The sequence below is a fragment of the Ipomoea nil genome, unplaced genomic scaffold, assembly GCF_001879475.1.
Source record: "Ipomoea nil cultivar Tokyo-kokei standard unplaced genomic scaffold, Asagao_1.1 scaffold3105, whole genome shotgun sequence".
NCBI lineage: Eukaryota > Viridiplantae > Streptophyta > Magnoliopsida > Solanales > Convolvulaceae > Ipomoea > Ipomoea nil.
Window position 1 is genome coordinate 352,777 of NW_017619533.1, and position 23,476 is coordinate 376,252.

Genomic DNA, 23,476 nt, shown 5'->3' on the forward strand with positions numbered 1-23,476 from the left:
TTTTTAATAAATCAATTTTAGCTCATTTGGAGATAAATACAGATATAGTATCTCAAGACTATACTCTTTTTAGGATAAGCGTTTATCACTACGTAAAAAGTTATAACTAGTAGCGAAGCCGCAACTTTATTTCTTTTGACTACCACACATAAGCTATAGCTAGTAGCAAAGGAACAACTTTATTTCCTTATACCACCACAGTACACATAAGCTATTGCTAATAGCAAATGAGCAACTTCTAGTGACATGACCCTGATACCAGCTACCGCCACACATTTTCGACATCCAGGATTTTGGACTTATTAGCTCTTTACTGACCACTGTCAACAATCCCCCTAGCCTTATGGTACTGAACTTGACTCTTACCGACCTCCGCCCAATAATCTATCTTTTTGATAAGTATGTCCACCAAAAATAAATATTATTTTACCTTGCTAGAAAAATGAATTTATAATTTTTTTTAGCATTTGATTATTATGTAAATCTTTATTATTTAGTAATGCATGCATGTGATAGGTTAATTAATATATGAGTAATTAAATAAAATAAAAATATGATATATAAATAATGTCTATAAAAAATAACACTATTTTTAATATAAAATTTTATGTTATGAAAAAATAATACTTGATGAATATATTATAAATGGAGCAAACCGATCTGGGAGATGGGGCAAGGAGGACTAGAGCGGACCTAGGGCCCGAGGTTGAGCCTGTAGGTTGTTATGGAAGAATCGGGAAGGAATTGAAAGGATGAAGAGATATAAATCAGGTTTGGTGTATGTTGTTAGCACAAGTCGAGCGAATCACTATTTCATTAAAACCTTATTTGCTACCTCCCACAAGTGCTAGGAGCGCTGTAGCCTAGGTTTCCCATGATAAAACGTGCTACGGTTCAACCTTTGAGCACCCAAACTTTGAACCCGGCGAACAAGAGCAAGGCTTAGAACACAATAGGCTAAAGAAAGGAGTAGAAGCAGAGATTTTTGAGCTGAAAACTATGATTTCTTGTTCTTGTAAAAATGGTGTTGCTCTACCCATTCTTATATAGGGTTGTTGGAGTGAATAACATCATTATGGCATTTAAAAATGACATAAAGCCAAATTTTTGTAACACCTGAAACAACAACCCACTAACTGAGATTAAATTCAAAATTTAAAATTGAAATTAATGCAAAAATTAATTCTACTAACTGATATTAAATTCAAAATTTAAAATTGGAATTAATGCAAAAATTAATTCTGTAACGGATGAATTTAATCTCACAACAGTCCAGAATGATTCTGGCTCGTGGTGTTTCAGATTGCCGAAACTGGAGAGAGTGGCCCTAGCCCAAACTCGCTGGCTCCAATTAGATTAGGCCCGGCCAAACTCGCTGGCTCCAATCAGATTAGGCCGCATAGAGTGAACTCTCGTGTTGGTCAAATTCGGCCTCACAAGTACAAACCTCAATCAAGCCATTTTAGTCTCATTTTGGGCTCGCTGCCTCCAATCGGGTCGTTATATCATGCACCGCCGTGCATAATCAATTATGCACCGCGCGTTAGACACTACAGTGTGTCTAAAATGACACTGGCTCACGTATTATTTTTATATTATCAAATGAAACTACAGTTATATCAAAATGATATTGTAATTGTGGTGAAATGAAACTACAGTATATATAAAATGAAACTGAATAACATTTCACATATTTGAGTGTATATTGTAAAATGAAGCTGTAATTATATTCAAATGATCATGTTGTTGTGTTTTAATGAAATTATAGTGTATATAAAATAAAATTAAATAACATTTTTACATATTTGAGTGTATAAATATTGAATGAAACTGATGAACAGTTATTTTTTGCGAAGATTCTGTTTCTTTTCATTAAGTAAAATTAAATAAAACGTACAAACCTAATTCAAGCCATTTAAATCTCATTTTGGGATTTCATTTACACTCGCCCTTATGCACAAGAGAGAGCCTCTATACTATACAATTCAATACACCTAAGAAGAGCTCTTCTATAAATAGTGGTGCAAATCCACTTCCCAAACCAATGTGGGAGAAAAAGCTACTTCCAAACTTTTTCTCTTCACTTTTCCCGCTCAAATGGGTCTACTTTGAGAATCAATATCTCATTCACCCATTATCCGTTTTGAGCGTACAATATATCAATCTCTTCATCTCACTATGAAGAACCCGAATCCACTTTGATCCGACCAAAATCGAAAGTTGACCCCATAGATAATTGTACCACGAAATAGCCACTTAATATTCCATTTTAAGCTATTTTTTCGAACATAATTTGACTTAGATACAAAGTTCAACCCTCATAAATTTGTCCGACTAACAACATAAGTCCTAATTGAATCTTCTACATTCGTTTCACAACCTATTGTGTTTATTCCTTCTTTTAAATAATTAGAAATTTTTGGTTTTTGTTTCTCATTTTTTCTTCCCCAAAGTAATTCATCAATAATTTTACCAAAAAAAAAAAAAAAAAAAGGAGTTTGAATTAATTATGAAAGAAAAGCTTTCTACCACACTTTAATTGCTAGATTTTTGCTTAGGTTTTACGGTTTTTGTGAGTTGATTATATAGCTAGGTGGGGATATGGCTAACAGGCAAAGGTAGGGCAACCGCACCAGAGAAGAGAGGTCTACCGATGAAGACTCGGTGGCTATAGTAGCGGGTTCACAAACATTAGTCGTTAACGTTGATGGAAAAAAATATGTGCGCCATGTTTGCGACATCGTCACCGTTGGTGGCATGATTACAAGCAGAGTAGCAACGAAAGAAATAGTTTTCTTAGTTTAATTCTGGTGCTTTCACGAGTGCTAACCCTGCGGTTATGAATTTTAGAGAGACCAGTGATGTTTGACGGGCTGTCTAGGTTTCTTATTCATCAGCACAACATGCCATCTGATTTTTCGAGACTAGTGAATGGATTAATTACGATGACTAAACGTTCTATTAGATGGGATACGTAGAATTTTATTATTTATACACATACTTAAGAATAAATAAGTATTTCACTGGTGTATAAAAAGATATGATCTAACAGAAAAATGACCTTCAAGAACACCAAATAACTAATTGTAGAAGATAATTTGCGAATACAATACAGGGTCATCAAATCCTAATCTGTTAATATTATGTGATTGCAATATTTGAAAGAAACTTGTGAATACAAAACAAGGTAATCAATTACATATATGATAACATTGTGTGTTCGTAGTATACAAATTGTGAATTTTAAACAGTAAATTGTGAAAATTTAGTATGTAATTTGTGAACATTTGAACCTGGGCCCACAGAATATTTTGTGAAAGTTTAAGGGTCAGGCCATCAAACCCCTTGGTTCACGACCCATATTAATGATTTTGACAAATTATACTATGGATCAGGGACTACCTTGCATTGTGGACCCTGATTCAAAAGTAACATTCAAATTATGTATCTGTAGTTGACACATTTTATACCTGCAATTAACCGTTCATGTATATATATGTATATAAATTGAAGACACATGCATAACATGTTAATTATAAACCTATAACGTGATAACTATAAACACCTAAAATGTGGATGAGAATTTTTAAAGTTTTCAAAAATATTGACCACGATACTTATGACAAAAACTCAAAAAAATTCTAAATCATAAAATATGTATGTATTTGTGTATAATAATCCTTGACATGTGTGGTAGAAAATTTTTTACCAACCAATTATATATTGACATAAATAGTTAAATATTTTTTGAGTTAATATCCAAAATCGTCCTCGACTATAGTGGTTTTTCTCAATTTCGTCCTAAACGACTTTGGTGACCTAATATCATCCCAGACTTTTGTGTTTCGCTCAATTTAGTCCTAGACTTTTGTGTTTTTGCTCAATTTAGTCCCTCATTTGTTATTCTGTCCATTTGGTGTTAAATAAATAGACAATTCAGTAATTTTAATATTGGCATCTCTTTACTCATAGACATGTGATCTGCGAAATCCCTTTTTTTTATGAATTACTCCCAGAATTACTCCTAAAACTGCGAATATAAAATTTTATTTGCAAGGTCCGGGAGTAATTTTGGGTGTAATTCGTACAAGAAAAAGGAATTTCGCACTTCACAAGTTGAAAGTAAAGAGAGATCAATATTGACATTACTGAATTGTCCCTTTATTTAACACCAATTTGACGGAATAACAAATGGAGGACTAAATTGAGCGAAACACAAAAGTCTGGGACGATATTAGGTCACCAAAGTCGTTTAGGACGAAATTGAGAAAAACCACTATAGTCGAGGACGATTTTGGGTATTAACTCAATATTTTTTGAGTACTATTAACCATGTTACATATAGTATCTATTCATATATACTTTCTCAACCTACTAAAACACGAGTCAATATCGCCCCCACTTGAGAGAGACATTTCATGCCGCTTGACCACAAGGTCTTTGGCTATAGTTAAATATTTATTATTAATGATATGCATATTATTATATACTTATTTATTTTTACATCTAACTAATTTATAAGATTCAATGCTAGTTACACCACTCAATTATATAGGGGTGAAACGAGCCGAGCCGAGCTCGAGCATGGGTTGGCTTGAGCTCGAGCTCGATAAGCATGGTTCGGCTCGAGCTCGATCGAGCTCAAAAAAAGATGCTCGAGCTCGGCTCAACAATTTTTCGAGCCGCTCGAGCTCGGCTCAAGCAGCTCGATTGTTCGAGCTCGGGCTCGATTTTGACCTATTTGAATTCATATTTCAATTAATAATAAACATTATTTTATCCATACATAAATAATAAAAACTTTAAAAAAATTTAAAAGTCCAAACATCAATGTTTAAAGACTCCAAACACTCAAAACAAGTTTACAACTCCACTTTAATTACAAGTCAATAGTAGACATTGATCCTTACCATATATATAATATTTATCTATTTATTTAATTATGGCTCGCGAGCGGCTCGACGAGCCACGAGCCTAGAATATTTGAGCTCGAGCTCGGCTCGTTTAATAAACGAGCCGCTCGATTTTGACCGAGCTCGAGTCGAGCTTTGACCGAGCGGCTCGCAAACCGCTCGTGAGCCGCTCGGCTCATTTACACCCCTACAATTATATATGTATTCTCTGTACTTGTAAAGTTGTACATCATATTAAAAATGTTGTACTTTATTTTTTCTAGACAAAAAATGTCGTTACACCGTTAAATATATGTTAATTAAATATTAAATAGTAAATCAATTTAGAAAAACAGTAAGGGTGTGTTTGGAAACCTGGAAAATGAGTTCTGGAAATCATTTTCCAAGTTTTCATTGTTTGGATGTGCCTGAAAAATCAAGTCAACGGAAATCATTTTCCGTTGACTTTGGAAAATAGGCTTGTTTTGGAGGAAAATGACTTCCCCTTTTTTTGGGGGAAGTCATTTTCCAACTTTTACACCACACCACCACCACCACACCACCACCGCTACCACCACCAACACCATACCACCACCACCACCGCAACCACCGTCGCCGCCACCGCCACCACCATCACACCACCACCACTACCACCACCGTCGCCGCCACCACCACCATAACACCGCAACCGCCGCCACCGCCGCCACCGCCACCATACCACCGCAACCACCGCCACCACCACCACACCACCACCATCACACCACCGTCGCCGCCACCACCACGACCATACCACCGCAACCACCGCCACCGTCACCACCACCATACCACCGCAACCACCGTCGCCGCCACCACCACCACCACCATACCACCGCAACCACCGCCACCACTGCCACCACCGTCATACCACCACCAGTAACAAATTACACCACCACTACCTCCATAATATTTTTGATATTTTATTAGTTATTTTTTATTATATTTAAAATTATTATTATACATGTTGTAATATTCTAAATAAAATAATTAAAATGTTTAATTATACAATTCTAATCATTTTCCAGAAAATGAACCAAACACACAAAAATAGTTTTTCAGAATGCAACCAAACACTGGAAAGGAAAATGTTTTCCGGAAAATGACTCATTTTCTAGAAAACATTTTCCAGAAGTCATTTTCCTGCTTTCCAAACGGACCCTAAATGAATTTAGAAGATAACAGATGATGATAGGGAAAATCTTAATTATTTCGACCAATTTAGAAAATAACAAAATTACTTAAAAGGGAAACACCAGAATCTATTTATAAATACATAAAGCAGTCTAAGACGGGAGATCAGAGGTGTTCTCAATTCAAGCAACCATGCATGCGGATTGATCTGATTATGATATGAGACCGTATGATATGATGATGATTTGATTTGACATGGATATGATATGATATGATTATGCCAATGAGATTATACTTACTTTTGTTGGTATTGAGAGACTTTAAAATGGTTATGCTTATGATAGGAAAAATCTTAAGATGCTGCCTATAGACTAATCTTTATGGCCAAACAGTGTGTAATCCAGGGGACTCTTGGGCAGACAACTGGTATAGCTAAGGAAAAGGGAGGCCTCTACATAATGGAGGAACCAAATATGAAGAATAAGCAGCTTGTTGCACAGTGCACTAACTTGGAAACTTGGCATCAAAGGTTAGGCCACTTTCAAACCAACAAAATTCATCTCCTATGTGATGTGGATACTTCAAAGGGCAGTACTCTAGCTTGTGATGTCTGCCACCTAGCTAAACACAAACGATCTCCCTTTCCTTTAAGTAATACTAGATCAAGTAATTGCTTTGATTTGATACATGTTGACATTTGTCAAATCTTTCCTTGACAGTGAGTTCAAGATTAAGGACTTGGGAAGCTTGGGGTACTTTCTGGGCATTGAAGCTCATATGAATACTAATGGATTAAATATATGTCAAAGGAAATATGCCCTCGATATCTTAGAAGAAGCAGGTTTTCTCAACTGCAAACCATTTGCCACCCCAATGGTTCCTGGACAGAGATTAAACAAAGAAAATGGCTCCCCTCTCAGTGATGCAGCTCCCTACAGACGGCTAGTTGGTCGCTTATTATATTTGACGGCTACAAGGCCGGATCTTACATATACCACTCAACAATTGAGTCAATTTGTGGACTCTCCAACATCAGAACACATGAGTGCTGCTCACCGTGTTCTTCATTACATTAAGGGAGCTCCCAGGCAAGGTCTGTTGTATCCAGCAAATAGTAGAATTCAGCTACATGTCTTTGCAGACTCTGACTGGGCTTCTTGTCCAGAAACGCGCAAATCCATTACGGGATTCTGCATTTTCCTAGGATCTGCTCTCATCTCCTGGCGATGCAAGAAGCAAATGACTGTCTCACGTTCCTCCTCAGAAGCAGAGTATCGCTCCCTTGCATCAACTGTCTGTGAGACACAGTGGATAACATCTCTGCTCAGTGACTTACAATGTAAACCAGTCAAGCCTGCCGCCGTGTTTTGTGATAGCAAATCGGCTATTGCCATTGTTGAGAATTGAGTCACGTTTTTCACAAACGGACAAAACATATTGACATAGATTGTCACATTGTCCGTGAAAGACTCAATCAAGGCCTAATCAAACTGTTACCTGTTCCTTCATCTTCACAAATTGCAGATGGACTTCATCTTCTTCATCTTCGCAAATTGCAGATGGACTTACTTGAGGACCTCTATGCTCCAGTTTATGGGCAAATGATCTTGAGGACTTTTATGTCTTTCTTATCTCTGGGCAGTTATAACTGTCAAGCTCTACGTCTAGAGTATATATGTTGCTTATGTATGTTAATCTTTTACAAATCGACATAACTTTGCTCCCTAATGGAGATAATGCCAATTTACAATTTAAGTATAGGGAGATATGCCAATTTACCGAAGCACAAAGAGTCTTGAACCCATGAAAAGTCAATACCGCCCCCACTGAGAATTGAATTCATGACCTTCCATTTAAAAGAGCCACTCCATGCCATTAGACCACAAAGTCGTTGGCAACAATAACGCTTCTCTTTGTACTAGCCTCTACAAATTCTAACCTTCCTCCCAAAATATACATTTGATAGTCGTATTCAATAATAGGGGACCTAAACTGGCCGGAATTAATTAAAATATGGGAACTAAAAGAGTGTACACATACAAGTTTGTCTTGTTTTTGTTTTAACACTCCTTATTTGTCTTAACATTTTGAATATAATACTCTAATGGAAGGACCAAATTTAATAAATTCTACATAGTCCCTAACCAAATATATATAGATTAGAAAAGTTGATAGTCAATAATTTGTTCAGTTATACTGAATTTTTTTACTTAATATATAGCATTCTAGTTTTGTTACATTATAATTGTTTATTTACTTAATGTATTAATCTAATATAATTAATACCATTAAGCACTATAATCAACCAATCAAAATAAAAATAATTTTTTTTTCAATTACAAATACTTCATTCATTAATACTAAATAAATAAATAAAAACAACAACAACACCACACAAAAGTAACACTGTAACAGCATACTAGCTTGATACTTCAATTCAAACAAGTTCTAAGAAATTAAACATGACAATAATTCAAGGCAAATTGCAATGATAAATCATTACAGTGAGTTTAAAAAGATTATGAGATCAGAAGTTGTAAGGCCAAACTTGATTGAAATCAGCATCAGAGAAGATCATGTCATGATGGGTACCCTCACCCCCACCGCCGCCGTTTGCCGGCGGAGGCGCCATAGCAGGAACGAACCAAGATGCAGTTGCTGGTGGCGGAGGGACACTGCGCTGCTGCAGAAGATGTTGCTTCGTCTTCTCCAGCTCTTGCATCTTCTCATCAGCCAACGCATACAAACCCATAAGCTGCCTTGCATCCTTTATCTCCTCCAATCTGCTTTCTCCTTGGATTACCTTTTTCATCACCACATTCATCTCCTTCCTCTCCACTTCATGCTCCTTCTTCCGCATCTTCTCAATTCACCATTAACCCAATCTCTCACAAACTTCTCGTGTGTCACCATCTTCTTCACTCTCTCCGCCTCCGGAAGCCCCCAAAACCCCAAGAATCGCTTCCTCGCTTCTTCCACACAAGGCCAAACATCAATAAGGCAATCTCCCTCGTGCATTGCAATCCCAATCTCAACATCACACAACACACAAAGCTCTTTCGCTTGCTTCAACAATGCCGCCTTCTTCCGTTCAATCACCCGTTTTCTCTCCCTTTCACTCATCATCATTAACCTCAAATGACGACCAACTTTTATTCCTCCACCAACACGCATGCTTAATTGCTTCATGCTTGATAACACTTCTGATCTGCAGACCAAACTGCCTTTGGTATTTATATATAGATTATGGTGCCGGGTTTAAGTAATTTTTTTATTTTCTAATTTGGTCGAAGCATTTATGATTTTTCTTAATATAAATATAACGGCATAATATATTAAAGTAATATAATTGTCCCAACAAATTTTCCTCCAAATGTGAAAACATTTATTGTATTCATATTAATTTATAAATAGATTCATGTAATTCCCAGAGACTTTCCCTCCAAATGTGAAAACAATTATTGTATTCATATTAATTTATAAACAGATTAATGTAATTCATGTAATTTAACATGTTGCGATAAGAAGAATATAATATTAGTTACTATTATTGTTAACACCAATAGTTCACCAAATATGCACCATCAACGTTAGGAAATACACCACACAAAACAGAGTAAACAGAGCCCTGCATCACCAAACACACACCATTAGGTGTGAGTAAAAACACTATACACTGTTCGGAAATACACCATTGGGGGTGGTGAGTTATATGGTGTGTTTTTTTGAGTCTGTGGTGTATTTTGTGATGTTTTATTACATTTCATTAGGGTGTGTTTTTATTACACTGTTGGTGCATATTGTTAACACTATTGGTGTATTCTGGAATTTGACCGCACCGCCGCACCGTAAGACCCCGCCGCATATGAGGGCTCTTATATATATATATATATATATATATATATATATATATATATATATATATATATATATATATATATATATTATAGCAATTATTATAATAACAATAATATAGAAACGCGGAATCATGCATCCTATTAGCCTTAACGAATTATTATTATTATTATAATTACTATGCACTATTTATTATTATTATTATTATTATTATTATTATTATTATTATTATAGTAATAAAAATAATTATTATTATAATAATACAATACTATACTATAATAACGAATTAGTCAATTTATAAATAAATTCACGTAATTCATGTAATTTAACATGTTGAGTAAAAGAAGAATATAATATTGCTTACTATTATTATTATTATTATTATTATTATTATTATTATTATTATTATTATTATTATTATTATTATTATTATTATAGTAATAATAATAATTCGTTACTATAGTATAGTATTTTAATTAAATTAAATTATTTAAATTAAATAACCCTCTATATGTTTATTATTACAAATGATCATCCTTAATTAAATTAAATCATCCTTAATTAAATCATTTAAATTAAATCAGCCTATATATTTAGTATTACAAATAATCGTTCTTAATTAAACTAGTATTTGTACCCGTGCGATGCACGGAATGAATTTGTTAAGAATATATGAATTTATATATAATTATTTAAATTAGAACATCAAATATTATATAGTGCACTTAAAGATATAGTTTAGATCGTTTATATATTTTAATGATATCATTTCTTGAATTTGTGCAAATAATTGCTCAAATTAATAGCTAATGTCTAGATGTACACATGCGGTGCTATAACTTTAAAGATTTTATTTATCATTGTTTAGTATTTTCATAAATTAGGCAAATGTGCTCGTACTCTAACAGCTCAGTTATAGAAATAAATTGCTATCCTTATTCATTTGTATGGAAGATATATTTTTTTGTCTAGATATATAACAATTTTTTCATTTAAAAAAAAAAAAAAAACTTAATATCACCGATTATATTTACACATTATTGAAACCACTTTCTAGACGACATTGCTAGTGGCAACACAATCTTGTCCATCTTCATCTAGAGCTAACACCTTCAATCCAACATGACGGGTTACTTGGTTGAAAATATACAATCACTACTACAGAAAACGGATTTAACGTCTACATTATAACGTCGTTTTTTTGAAAATCCGACGTTAAATATTTAAAATTATTTTTTATTTTTTTAAAAAATACATATGACGTCGGTTATTTGGTATGGCCGATGCCATATATTAAATAAAAAATAAATACGAGATATGACGTCGGCGTTATACGTTGCCGACGCCGTATCTCAAATAAAATATATATATATATATATATATATATATATATATATATATATATATATATATATATATATATATGGTATACGGCGTCGGCGACGTATATCGCCGACGCTGTATACTTGAATTTAAAAAAAAATAAATAAATAGTAGATACGGCGTCGGAGAATTAATCTCCGACGCCGTATCTCTAATAATTAAAAAAAAATAAAATAAAAATGGTATACGGCGTCGGCGACGTATAACGCCGACGCCGTATACTCAAATTAAAAAAAAAAAAAGAAATAATAAATAGGAGATACGGCGTCGGCGACGTATATCGCCGACGCCGTATACTCGAATTTTAAAAAAAATAAAATAAAATAAATAGTAGATACGGCGTCGGCGTCGTATAACGCCGACGCCGTATACATAAATTAAAAAAATAATAATAATGAAGCTAGCTAGCTAGAACTTTTCAGATCGGCACTCCTAGCTCACTGCTCCAAACATTTCACACTCAACATTTCACTCCTCACTGCTCCAAACGCCCTACGCCACCGATGCTCTCCACCGCCGCCTAAGCCATCATCCACTGCCGTCGGCCTCGCTCTCCGCACGTTGACATCGTCCTCGGCCTCGCTCGCAATAGTGCCGTCGTCTTCGGCCTCAGCCTCGCTCGCCGTCGCCCTAAGCCGCCGTCCTCGCCGTCGCCCAACGTCGTCGCCGCTCGCCGCCTCTCCTGCAAGGTACGTACGTATGTATATATATATATATATATATATATATATATATATATATATATATATATATATATATATATATATATATATATATTATAAATTAAAAATGGTTATGTATATATATTTTTTGAATTTTGAATTTTATATATTATTATTGTGTATATTTTCGAAATTTTAGGAATAATTGTGTATATATTTAATTTTATAAGTTAGTGGGTCAATTATGAATTGTTGTGTGTATATGTGGAATTTTATGAAATTTTGTTTATATATTATTGTGTATATCTTGAAATTTTAGGAATACGGATATAAATCATGTGAAGGTGAGCGTAAATGAAGTTAGTGATCCAAGTGCACATGTACCAATCCCCACCAGTGAGGTTCAACTTGTAGGTGATGCAATTCAACACTTTATTGCTTGGCCAAAGAAGCTGGTAGAGTTATGTACTAAAGTTGATGTGGTATGTATACTGAAAATATTTCTATTTTAAAATAGTAAGTAATTTACTTTTTAAAATAATAATTCTTACTTGTATTATAATTCACAGTCAAAAGAAAAGACCAAATTGACTTTTCATTCGTGTGTGCAATCCGTTCATCAACAATTCACTATACCTGATGATGATTTTTTGACTGATGGATGCAAAAAGGCCTTTTCAATAGCTCGCCGTTTTGAACACCCTCTTGTGGTCCATGTGGCTCGTGGTATTATGGGCAACATTGACTATGACTTGCACCTTCTAAGTGATGAGATAATGCGTTTCTTAAATATGGAGACCATCGATGTTTCTCTAGTTCAGTTCTTTATGAGGTAATAAGTTCTTTAGTATTATTTATTCATAATAGTTTTATATTTATATAGTTGGTAATCAATATATAATTGGTTGTGTTTGTGAATAGGGGTATTTACATTAGTTTTGAGTTGGCATCAAAAGACACGTATGGCTTCCTAGATCCATATTGGATTCAACCACAAATGAATAATATGGAAGACAGGATATCATATATAAATGCCACCATGCAGTCGGGGAAGAAATTGGTATACTTAGCGTCATATGTTCTCAAGTAAGTATTAATTACGTTTTAAATAAAAGTACTTATATATAATATATTTTTATTATATATTATATTCACTTAAAACTAATAAATTATTTATTTGTAGTGAGCATTGGATGTTGATGGCGATTTGTCCTCGACTAAATGAAATTTTTTGGTTTGATTCACTTGGTCATGGGCCGCGTGAAGACATTAAACATATAATGGAAACGTATGTAAATTTATATAATTAATTAGTAGTTATCATTAAACTAGTGATGCCAAGTATTTATATATATTCTATGTCTTATATTAATAGGTGTATGACTGCAACAAACATGATGAGTGGAAAGAAACAAAATTGTTCACCAAAATGGATTATATGTTCGGTAAGTACTTCATTCACTTTGTAAAACATGCAAACTTATTGTTTTTTTTTTTTATTAATTTATTTTATTTTTATTGTAATTCAATGTAGTGTGCTATACAAAAGGGAACCACCGAATGTGGTTATTATGTGATGAAGTTCATGTTGGAAATTGTTTCCAACAATCTAAGCAAAGGAATGGATAAGGCAAGTAATTTCTTAATATATCTTTTGGCTTCAAATGTTTAAAAATACTTGCTTATTTATTAATTTTATTTCTTTTGAACTTTGTAGGCTTTGGAAAGACAAGGAAGATTGCCCTACAACAAAAAAGAGATTGATGAAGTTAGAGACAAATGGTCTAAGCTTCTTATTGATGAATGGGTTAATAAAACGCTTCTTAGTTGATACTTTACGTTTAAAATTAGTTTATGTTTATTGGCTTAATGTTTAGTAGTTTTGTTGAATTGTGGTACTTATATTAGTTTTATGTTTAGTAGCTTGAATTAGCTTAATGAATTGTGTTCTTTATATTAGTTTCATGTTTAATAGTTTGATACTTTACGTTTAAAATTAGTTTATGTTTATTGGCTTAATGTTTAGAAGTTTTGTTGAATTGTGGTACTTATATTAGTTTTATGTTTAGTAGCTTGAATTAGCTTAATGAATTGTGTTCTTTATATTAGTTTCATGTTTAATAGTTTGAATTAGTTTAATAAATTAGTTGATGTTGAATGTTGAATGTTAAATTGCTAGCTGCGCAGGGTTTGAAAATTGATACAGGTGGGGTAGAAAACATAAAACGCATATAAATAAAAAAAAATAATAACATACGGCGTCGGTTTTTACCTAAAAACCGACGCCGTAGGTTAATTATTATTTTTTTAAAAAATAATAAATATATACGGCTTCGGCTTTTAGGTAAAAGCCGAAGCCGTATATATTTATTATTTAAAAAAAAAAAGAAAAAAAAAAAAAAATATATATATATATATATATATATATATATATATATATATATATATATATATACGGCGTCGGCTTTTACCTAAAAACCGACGCCGTAGGATAATTATTTTTTATTTTTTAAAAATAATAAATATATACGGCTTCGGCGTTTACCCAAAAGCCGACGTCGTATGTAAATTATTTTTAAAATATATATATATATATATATATATATATATATATATATATATATATATATACACGGCTTCGGCTTTTAGGTAAAAGCCGAAGCCGTATATTACATACGACGTCGGTTGTTCAACCGACGTCGTATCATTTACTTACGACGTCTCTTAAGACGACGTCGAAAGATAACCGACGTTAAATGGGGTATTTTAACCGACGTTAAAACCGTTTTCTGTAGTAGTGAATGGTAGAATCTCAATTAGTTATCCTTTTATATTTTCAGTCAATTAGTCAATTAGAATATCAAATGCAGTGATATTTTTACATAATTTTCGTTCCATTTTTAATTGATGATGTAGATATTATTATTGAAATATTTCCATTCTTTTTTTTTTTTTTTGAAAATAAATATTTCCATTCTTTACTTTTACTATTTTTTAAAATATGCATTTACTATTGATAATGTAGAATATTATTATTGAAATATTTTCCTGCAATTTTTAATTTTCATTCCATTTTTAATTAAAATGCAATGATCTGACCATTTTTTTCTTGTTTTTTAGTCAATTATGGATCATTTTTTATTTGCAGTCAATTATTAATATTCATTTCCTCTTATAATTTCAGTCAATTTGTAATATTAGATTCATTTTCAGTCAATATTTCTTTTTTATTTTTAGTCAATTAGTCAATTAGAATATAGATGCAATGATATTTTTACCTAATATTTTCGTTTCATTTTTAATTTTCATTGACTATTTATAAATAGTTATGCTGTGAAACCGTGTCCACATTTCAAGGTAGACACAATTCTATTTTCATAATTACTGAACTATATGTTCATAATTATAAAACTATATATTCATAATCTCTGAACTTCATATTCATAATTATTGAACTCTATATTCACAATTACAAAACTCTATGTTCATAATTATTGAACTATATGTTCATAATTATAAAATTATATATTCATAATTTGTGAACTTCATATTCACAATTATTGAATCTCTATATTCATAATTACATAACTATAAGTTCATAATTATGTTCACAACACTATATTCATAATTATAGAACTATATGTTCATAATTTTTGAATTATATATTCATAATTATGAACAATTTTGGAACCGTGTCTACCTTGCAAGGTGGACACGGTTCCACAGCATAATTTATCAGGTCAATAATACTAAAATAATAATAATAATAATAATAATAATAATAATAATAATAATAATAATAAGAGCCTTTGGACCTCTCAATACTTACCCACATTGATGGTCAAACAATGGTGTTTGTAAGAGAAGTAATATATAGAGGAGCTCAAGAGCTCCTCTTTCCAAATATTTTCAATATGGGATCAAAATGATCCAACATCATTTACAAAGGGAGCCCGTGGCTCCCTTTTGTCTTATTATTATTATTATTATTTTTAATTTTAATTTTATTTTGTATATTGTTTTGTTTGGATTATTATTATTATTATTATTATTATTATTATTATTATTATTATTATTATTATTATTATTATTATTATTATTGATAAATTCGTCAAAATTTTAACGAATTCGTCATTTTAACATTTTAAGTTTAATCATAACAACAAAAATTTTATATAATAACTTAGAAATTTGCTCCAAACTACTAATAACTAATACAACACATACATTTTGGGTTAATCTTTACCAATAACTATTACCAATAATATTACCAATTAATAAATTTTGATTAAAGTTATAACTATTACCAATAATATTATCAATTATATTATATTATAGAATATAATACCATATATAATATTATCAATTAATAGATTTTATTTAATTTCCATTTGACATTTACTTAGCAAATAAGTTTTGAATCTCTATATTCATAATTACATAACTATATGTTCATAATTATGCTCACAACACTATTTTCATAATTATAAAACTATATGTTCATAATTGTTGAACTATATATTCATAATTATGAACAATTTTGGAATCGTGTCTACCTTGCAATGTGGACACAATTCCACAGCATAATTTATCGGGTCAATAGTACTAAAAAAAAAATCTTTGGACTTCTCAATACTTGCCCACATTGATGGGCAAGCAATTATGTTTGTAAAAGGAGCATTGCTCCTCTTATATAGAGGAGCTCAAGAGCTCATTTTCTAAACATTTTCAATGTGGGATCAAATGATCCAACATCATTTACAGAGGGGGGTCTGTGGCACCCTTTTGTCTTCTTCTTATTTATTTTAGTTTTAATTTTATTTTGTATATCGTTTTGTTTGGATTACTATTATTATTATTATTATTATGATTATTATTATTATTATTATTATTATTATTATTATTATTATTATTATTATTATTATTATTATTATTATTATTATTATTATTATTTGATTGTTGATAAATTCGCCAAAATTTTAACTTGTCATTTTAACATTTTTACTTTAATCAAAACCCCACAAAAAATTATATAGTAACTCAGTAATTTGCTTCAAATGGCTAAAAACTAATACAACACATACATTTTGTGTTAATCTTTCACAACCCCCATTAATAATAAATAAATAATAAATAAATAAATAAATAAATAAAAACTAAAATAAGAAGACAAAGTTGAGACTTCTTAAATAAGAACCTTTTGACATCTCAATACTTGCCCACGTTGATGGGCAAGAAATTATGTTTGTAAGGGGGTCATTGCTCCTCTTATATAGATGAGCTCTCTCTTTTCAAACATTTTCAATGTGGGATAAAAATGATCTCAAAATCATTTACAAAGGGAGCCCGTGACTCCCCTTTGTCTTTTTTTTTTTTTTTTTTTTTTTTGTTTTTAATTTTAATTTTATTTTATATATAGTTTTGTTTGGATTATTATTATTGTTGTTGTTGTTGTTGTTGTTATTGTAATTTGATTATTTGGCAAATTCGTCAAAATTTTAAGAAATTCGTATGTTTTAACATTTTATATTTTATCAATACATCAAAAATATTATTTAATAACTTAACAATTTGCTCGAAATTGCTAAAAACTAAAACAACTCATATAAATTTTTGGTTAATCTTTTCCAAACCCCCTAATAAATTAAAAACGAATTAAAAAAAAAATTAAGAATCCATTAAGATAAGTTTTTTTAAAAAAAAAAAATAAGAGCCATTTGACACGTTGGGTTTTAGGTTGTGGAACCGTGTCCACCTTGCAGTTCTATGTTCATAAATACTGAACTATAAGTTCATTATTATAAAGCTATATATTCATAATCTTTAAACTTCATATTCATAATTATTAAACTCTATATTCATAATTACAGAACTCTATATTCATAGTTACTGAATTATATGTTCACTAGTAGTTGCACCCGTACGATGCACGGCCATATGTATATTTTAGGGAATATACAGTATGTACTAAAGCTTAAGAAATGTAAAAAATAAAAAATCCCCACCAAATTGAAAATTGATTAAACATTGTTGAAGACTTCTTTGTACACAACATTTGTTGTCTTACTAAGACATGTTACATCTTCTCCGCAAATCAAAACTTTTAAACCCGTAGGGTTACTGACTCTTGAAACAGCTACGTACATTTGGCCATGGTTAAAGACTGGTCTTTTTAAATACAATCCCACTCTTGAGAGCGTTTGTCCTTGACTTTTATTTATTGTCATGGCATAGGATAGCATCAAAGGAAATTGCTTTCGTTGGAATTTGAAAGGCAATCTTGGATCTCCCGGTGTTAGTGACATCCTTGGAATCAAAACTGTAGTACCTGCATTTGTACCCCCCATTATTTTTGCCTCCAACACATGATCAGCTAACCTTGTTACAATCAATCTTGTACCATTGCACAAGCCAAGAGTGTGATCAATATTTCTCAAGAGCATAACAGGTGACCCAATTTTCAAAGTCAATGCATGATTAGGTACACCAGAACATCGCAGACCATTTAAGAATTCTGGAGTGTGCAATTCCGCTAACATATTTGCATTAGAATCTGACTTGCAAACTGAATCACAACTCAAATAAGTCCTAGCTTCACTTGGATTTTGATCATTCATGTATTGGTTAATGATATCTACCATATCCAATGTTGGTGCCAATATGGCACTATCCTCAAGGTATGATAAATCACCATTAGCGCTTCTAAACAACGGGAAAATGCTATCAACAATTGTAGAGATAGTATCACCTTCACATTTAAGTAGAAACTTATCTGGAATTGTTAACTCTGCGTCACCATCCGTTGAATTTCCAATTTTCCCGTCACCTATATCTGCTATCCAGTTTGCAAACTCCTCAATCTCTTTAGCCTCTATTTGCGATTTTACACGTCTTAGGCGTAGATTTTTTGTTAGCCTAAATACTTTGCATGATCTCCAAAGGTATGATGAATTTATGCTCGATCCAACAATATCTTGCCTTGTGCCCTTTGGAATAATCGGAAGAATTTGTCTAAAATCGCCACCCAAAACAACTGTTTTACCACCAAATGTCATTTCACAGCTTCTTGGATTTGTGGAGCGCAATAAATCACGCATAGTTCGGTCTAGGGCTTCAAAGCAGAACTTGTGCATCATTGGAGCTTCATCCCATATTATCAACTTGCTTTGCATAATAAGCTCAGCCAACGGGGTGCCTTGTTTTATGTTGCAAGTGGAATCTTCATTAACAGATATAGGTATTGCGAACCTAGAATGTGCTGTACGACCACCTGGTAGCAGAAGAGAAGCTATGCCGCTAGATGCAACATTTAGAACAATTTCACCTTTCTGTCTTAAAGCGGATGAAAGTGCTCTCCACAAGAAGGTCTTACCAGTACCACCATATCCATAAACGAAGAAAAATCCACCAGATTTGCTTTCAATATCTGTTAACACCTCCTCGTATATTACCTTTTGCTCATCTGTCAGTTGACTAACCAAATCGTTATTCTCTTTCTCCTGAGTAACACGATCATATTCCAATTCTTCTTGTATCAACCTATTTGATATTAAATTATATGTCTCCAAATCTGCAACTGGCATTTCTGGAAAGTCCTTAAGACTCTTTCCCATTATTGATAACAATTTTTCAATCTCAACCAACGCAAAATTCATCTTCTGATTGTCATTCAACACAGAATCTGCAGTGATTTTAATCATACAGTGAAAACAAAACCAATGGATTTTGCTTGAGTACGTTGCCCTAAAAATAACTAAAAATAAAGTTCAAAAGATATAACCAGAATAGCTTGTGTACCTGAATTTTGCAATTGTTTCCGAACTTGATATTGTGCATCTTCAGACGAATGTTGCCACACAGCATTCCAAACAGCTTCAGGTTTACCTATACAGCTGGTCATTAATAGTGTAACAAATAACCTCCTCAACTTATCTCCAGAAGCCCAATGACTTGCTTCCTCTATTGCGTCGATATATTCTTTGTCATCATCAACTAAGCCTCTAGCATAACATGCATCGCGGAATGAATCATATTGCACACCATTCACAACCTTTATATCAGAAAAAGATGTAGGACCACGAACTTTATTCAACAAACATCTTAAATAAAAAAATTTCACCAGTGCCAGGTGGGACGTAAAAAATCCTTCCTATTGCGAATCCTTTTTTCCTTGGCTGCCATTTTCGTAGTTGTTTCTTCCACACAAATTTCGTATGCATCTCAACATAAGTCATCTTTCTTGCCTCTGGAAATGTCTTGTTAGCCTCAAACCATTCCAAGAACATGCTTTGTCCTATAGTTGGTCTATTGACAAATGACAATGTTGTCAACTGGATCGTCATCTGCAAAAATCACACTTTGTTGATTGGGTAAGTGAAAGCTTAACCTTTCCACTGATGGAGCCCTAAGCTGTATATCAAAGCCAAACAACCGCCATACAGCCTCGCAGGGAGAAATGTACCTACAGTCATAGTACATATTAATCTCATCTACAGATTTTCCAACATCTGAATCATTGCTTGTTTTGTAGAACTCGGCTGTTACCCGGTCGTGTCCTTTATTGACATATTTGAAAAGGTACTTGATTGAACGGGACTGGTTGCACCACTCAACGTTTATATGAGCCTTGTATTTAAGCAATAAATGTCTGTTGTGCGGTACAACATACCTGTTGTCCAAGGCAATGCCATTCTTTGTTATTGTCCTTCCATTTTCTCGACGTCTATATAAGGGATACCCATCATCATCAAAAGTAGTACATTCCAAAAAATTTTTGGGAAAATGTTTGGAACATCTTCCTTTCACCATACACGGAGAATTCAGTCTAGCTTTTCCGCATGGCCCATGCATCATAAATTCCTCAACAGCTTTGTAGTATTCTACATCCATATTTTGATCAGGTATCTCAGCTGATATTATTTTGTCTAAAGCTCCAAGTTGACTAACTTCGTTTCTTTTGTCCAAGAAGAGCAATATATGCGCATGAGGGAGGCCTCTTTTTTGGAACTCAATGGTATATATAACTGTGAAGTAAATAATGAATATATTTTAGGAAAAACAATCTTAACAGGATGATATAGTAAAAAAAAAAATTGTACAGGGGTTTACCTCCAGCAACCGATCCAAACAGTTGCTTCTTTCTACAATCGGTTATCAAGGAATCGAGCTTCATCTTAAATAACCTGCAAATTATGTCAGGACGGTCTTCAGCTTTCAAACAACGGTCGTTAAGGAAACGTTGCACCTCAGGCCACTTTGGGTTGCAGGTAAAAGTTATAAATAAATCCAGATATCCAATCCATCTACAAATAGCCATCGCATCGTGGTAGTTCTGTATCATGTACCTTGCTCCGCCAGTGAAACTCGATGGTAAAATTATCCTACGGCCCTGAGTTGCTGGATTTATTTCACCCCGAGTTAAAGCATCTGTCAACCCACTATATGATTCACAACGTAAGCTTTTTTGGTGTGTCCTTATATAGATGAGTCTTCCTGACTCAACCATTGTATATCCGTCGACAACAAATTGTTGGAATAACCTCTTCGCATGTAGTATTGTACTGACAACCTCTTTTCTTGATTGTAAGCGATAACAAAAAAATTCCCTTGGACTAATCCTTTGTCTTCCGCCAGCACCACAGTTGCCCTTTATGTTAGAGAAGGCAATGTCTTCCCTATAACCATCTTCGCCATATGGAAACAACAATGGGTATTGAAGTGGCAAGTATGAAGGGTTTAATTCACTTATTCTTTGTAGCTGGCCGCCCTTAGTTTGAACGATAATGTCACGCTCACCTATACTGGTATCAAGATCTCCAACTATTAATGCAGCTACTTCAGACACTTCAGGTAAATTATATGTCTTAGCATCTTTCTTGCGCTTGCCTAGCAATTTTATCTTGACTTCAGTGCAGGGATTTCTATCCATTTCTGACTTAGCCATACGAAATGACTTAACCAAGACATTATTTTGATCCAACTCACCTTGAATGACATTCACTATGTCTATATGAATGTCATCTTGATTACAACCCTCCCTGCATTAATTAATAAATGAAAATATACTTTATATAATTGGTTTAGACTAAATGATCATAACATAAGTAAGCGAAGATCAGGTTTACCTCACAGCATTTATACGATTTATTTGCTCATTGTTTGTGTCGTATATGTATAGTTGGGCAAAATGTGGTGGCTTGCCTTCTTGTGGGAGTAAACTTCCCATTAAATGATAGTTCTGCCCATTTAATCGGAATACAGGGGGGCCGCCTCCCTTGTTCACCGTCCTGTCAACCCTACCTCCCATTGATGTGAAGCAAAACATGTTGTTGTATGTCCTGATGTTTTGTAAGAATTTCCTAGATAGTTCACATTTGCCGAAAAAAAGATCGCTGATACCTTTAGGTGGCAAGGGTAACGTGGGCAACTTAGTTTTACCACTGTTGCAACACATGGAAAATCGCGGTGATCCCTTAGTCACGGTTTTGTTCTGTCTCTCCTCAAACCAAAATAAAGCACCACAATGGTCACAAGTATTTGTAGCGTCTCCAAAATCACAGTATTCAACTGCATTAAAAGGTAATATTATGATGCGGTATTAATATTTCACAATAGCTATTAATAGTATATTGTGCAACGTACCATCAGAAACCGCATGTGTGGTAGCAATATCGTTGCTCTTTGGTATTCCGTCAACATTTTTAACCAAACTTGTAGCAGTAAGGCTGGCTTCTGTAGGCAAGGGAATATTTTGTACTTGAAATTTAGAAAAATTTTCAATTTTCCAATAATATAATAGATTAAAATAAAGTAGTAAAGGGTTTCTCAAAAAAAGTTAACAAAATTAAATAAAAGGAGTAAAGTATCCCTATATTTAACAAAAGAAAGCATTTCTATATTAATATAGAAATTAAGGAAATACCGGTTGAACAAATATCTGCTGTTGTAATCGGTGCAGGAATAGATTCTTCTTCGAACGCTAATAGCAAGTCCCTATTTATCTCCTGTGGAGGTTTAATAGTACAACAATTATTACCGTCTAGGATTTTGGTGCATCCACTATTAACATTCGATATGTTCTTGAACGGTTGTCGCCTTGGTACTTTATGTTGTGTGTCACAACCTATTGTCAAAGTTCATAGCAAATGAGCTATAGTATCAACGTAAAAAATTAAAACGTACATTTAGGATTTTATAGAAAGTTACCAGTTAATATAGATGTTGGTACGGAGGATATTGACTCTTGTAAGTGTCCCAAAATGAAAACCTTTGATTTGTTTGAGCCGAATTTTTGTGTTATGTTACGCCCACTTAAGTGTATATTGCAAGTACCTTTGTCGCACATAGATAAATATTTAAGTTAAACACAATATCGAAATAGACAAATAGATTCAATAATTAAATAACAACCATGTATAAAAAAATTATATACAATATCGAAATACACAAATAGATTCAATAATTAAATAACAACCATATATAAAAAAAATAATATATGGATATTTGAAATATATGTAA

General features: G+C 32.9%; 2 protein-coding genes across 2 annotated transcripts; one reads left to right on the forward strand and one right to left on the reverse strand.

Moving 5' to 3' along the window:
• The first annotated feature begins 6,439 nt into the window (after nucleotides 1-6,439).
• LOC109166755 (uncharacterized mitochondrial protein AtMg00810-like) lies at nucleotides 6,440-7,466 on the forward strand. Its single transcript, XM_019315645.1, has 2 exons — nucleotides 6,440-6,588; nucleotides 6,779-7,466. The coding sequence occupies exons 1-2, from the start codon at nucleotides 6,440-6,442 to the stop codon at nucleotides 7,464-7,466; spliced, it is 837 nt and encodes a 278-aa protein (XP_019171190.1).
• Nucleotides 7,467-8,586: 1,120 nt separating this feature from the next.
• LOC109166756 lies at nucleotides 8,587-22,265 on the reverse strand. Its single transcript, XM_019315646.1, has 7 exons — nucleotides 22,084-22,265; nucleotides 21,068-21,996; nucleotides 20,272-20,982; nucleotides 19,757-20,041; nucleotides 18,338-19,640; nucleotides 8,970-9,267; nucleotides 8,587-8,919 (listed from the first exon to the last, which is right to left on the reverse strand). Exons 1-7 carry the CDS (start codon nucleotides 22,263-22,265, stop codon nucleotides 8,587-8,589), a joined length of 4,041 nt encoding a protein of 1,346 aa, XP_019171191.1.
• Nucleotides 22,266-23,476: the final 1,211 nt, after the last annotated feature.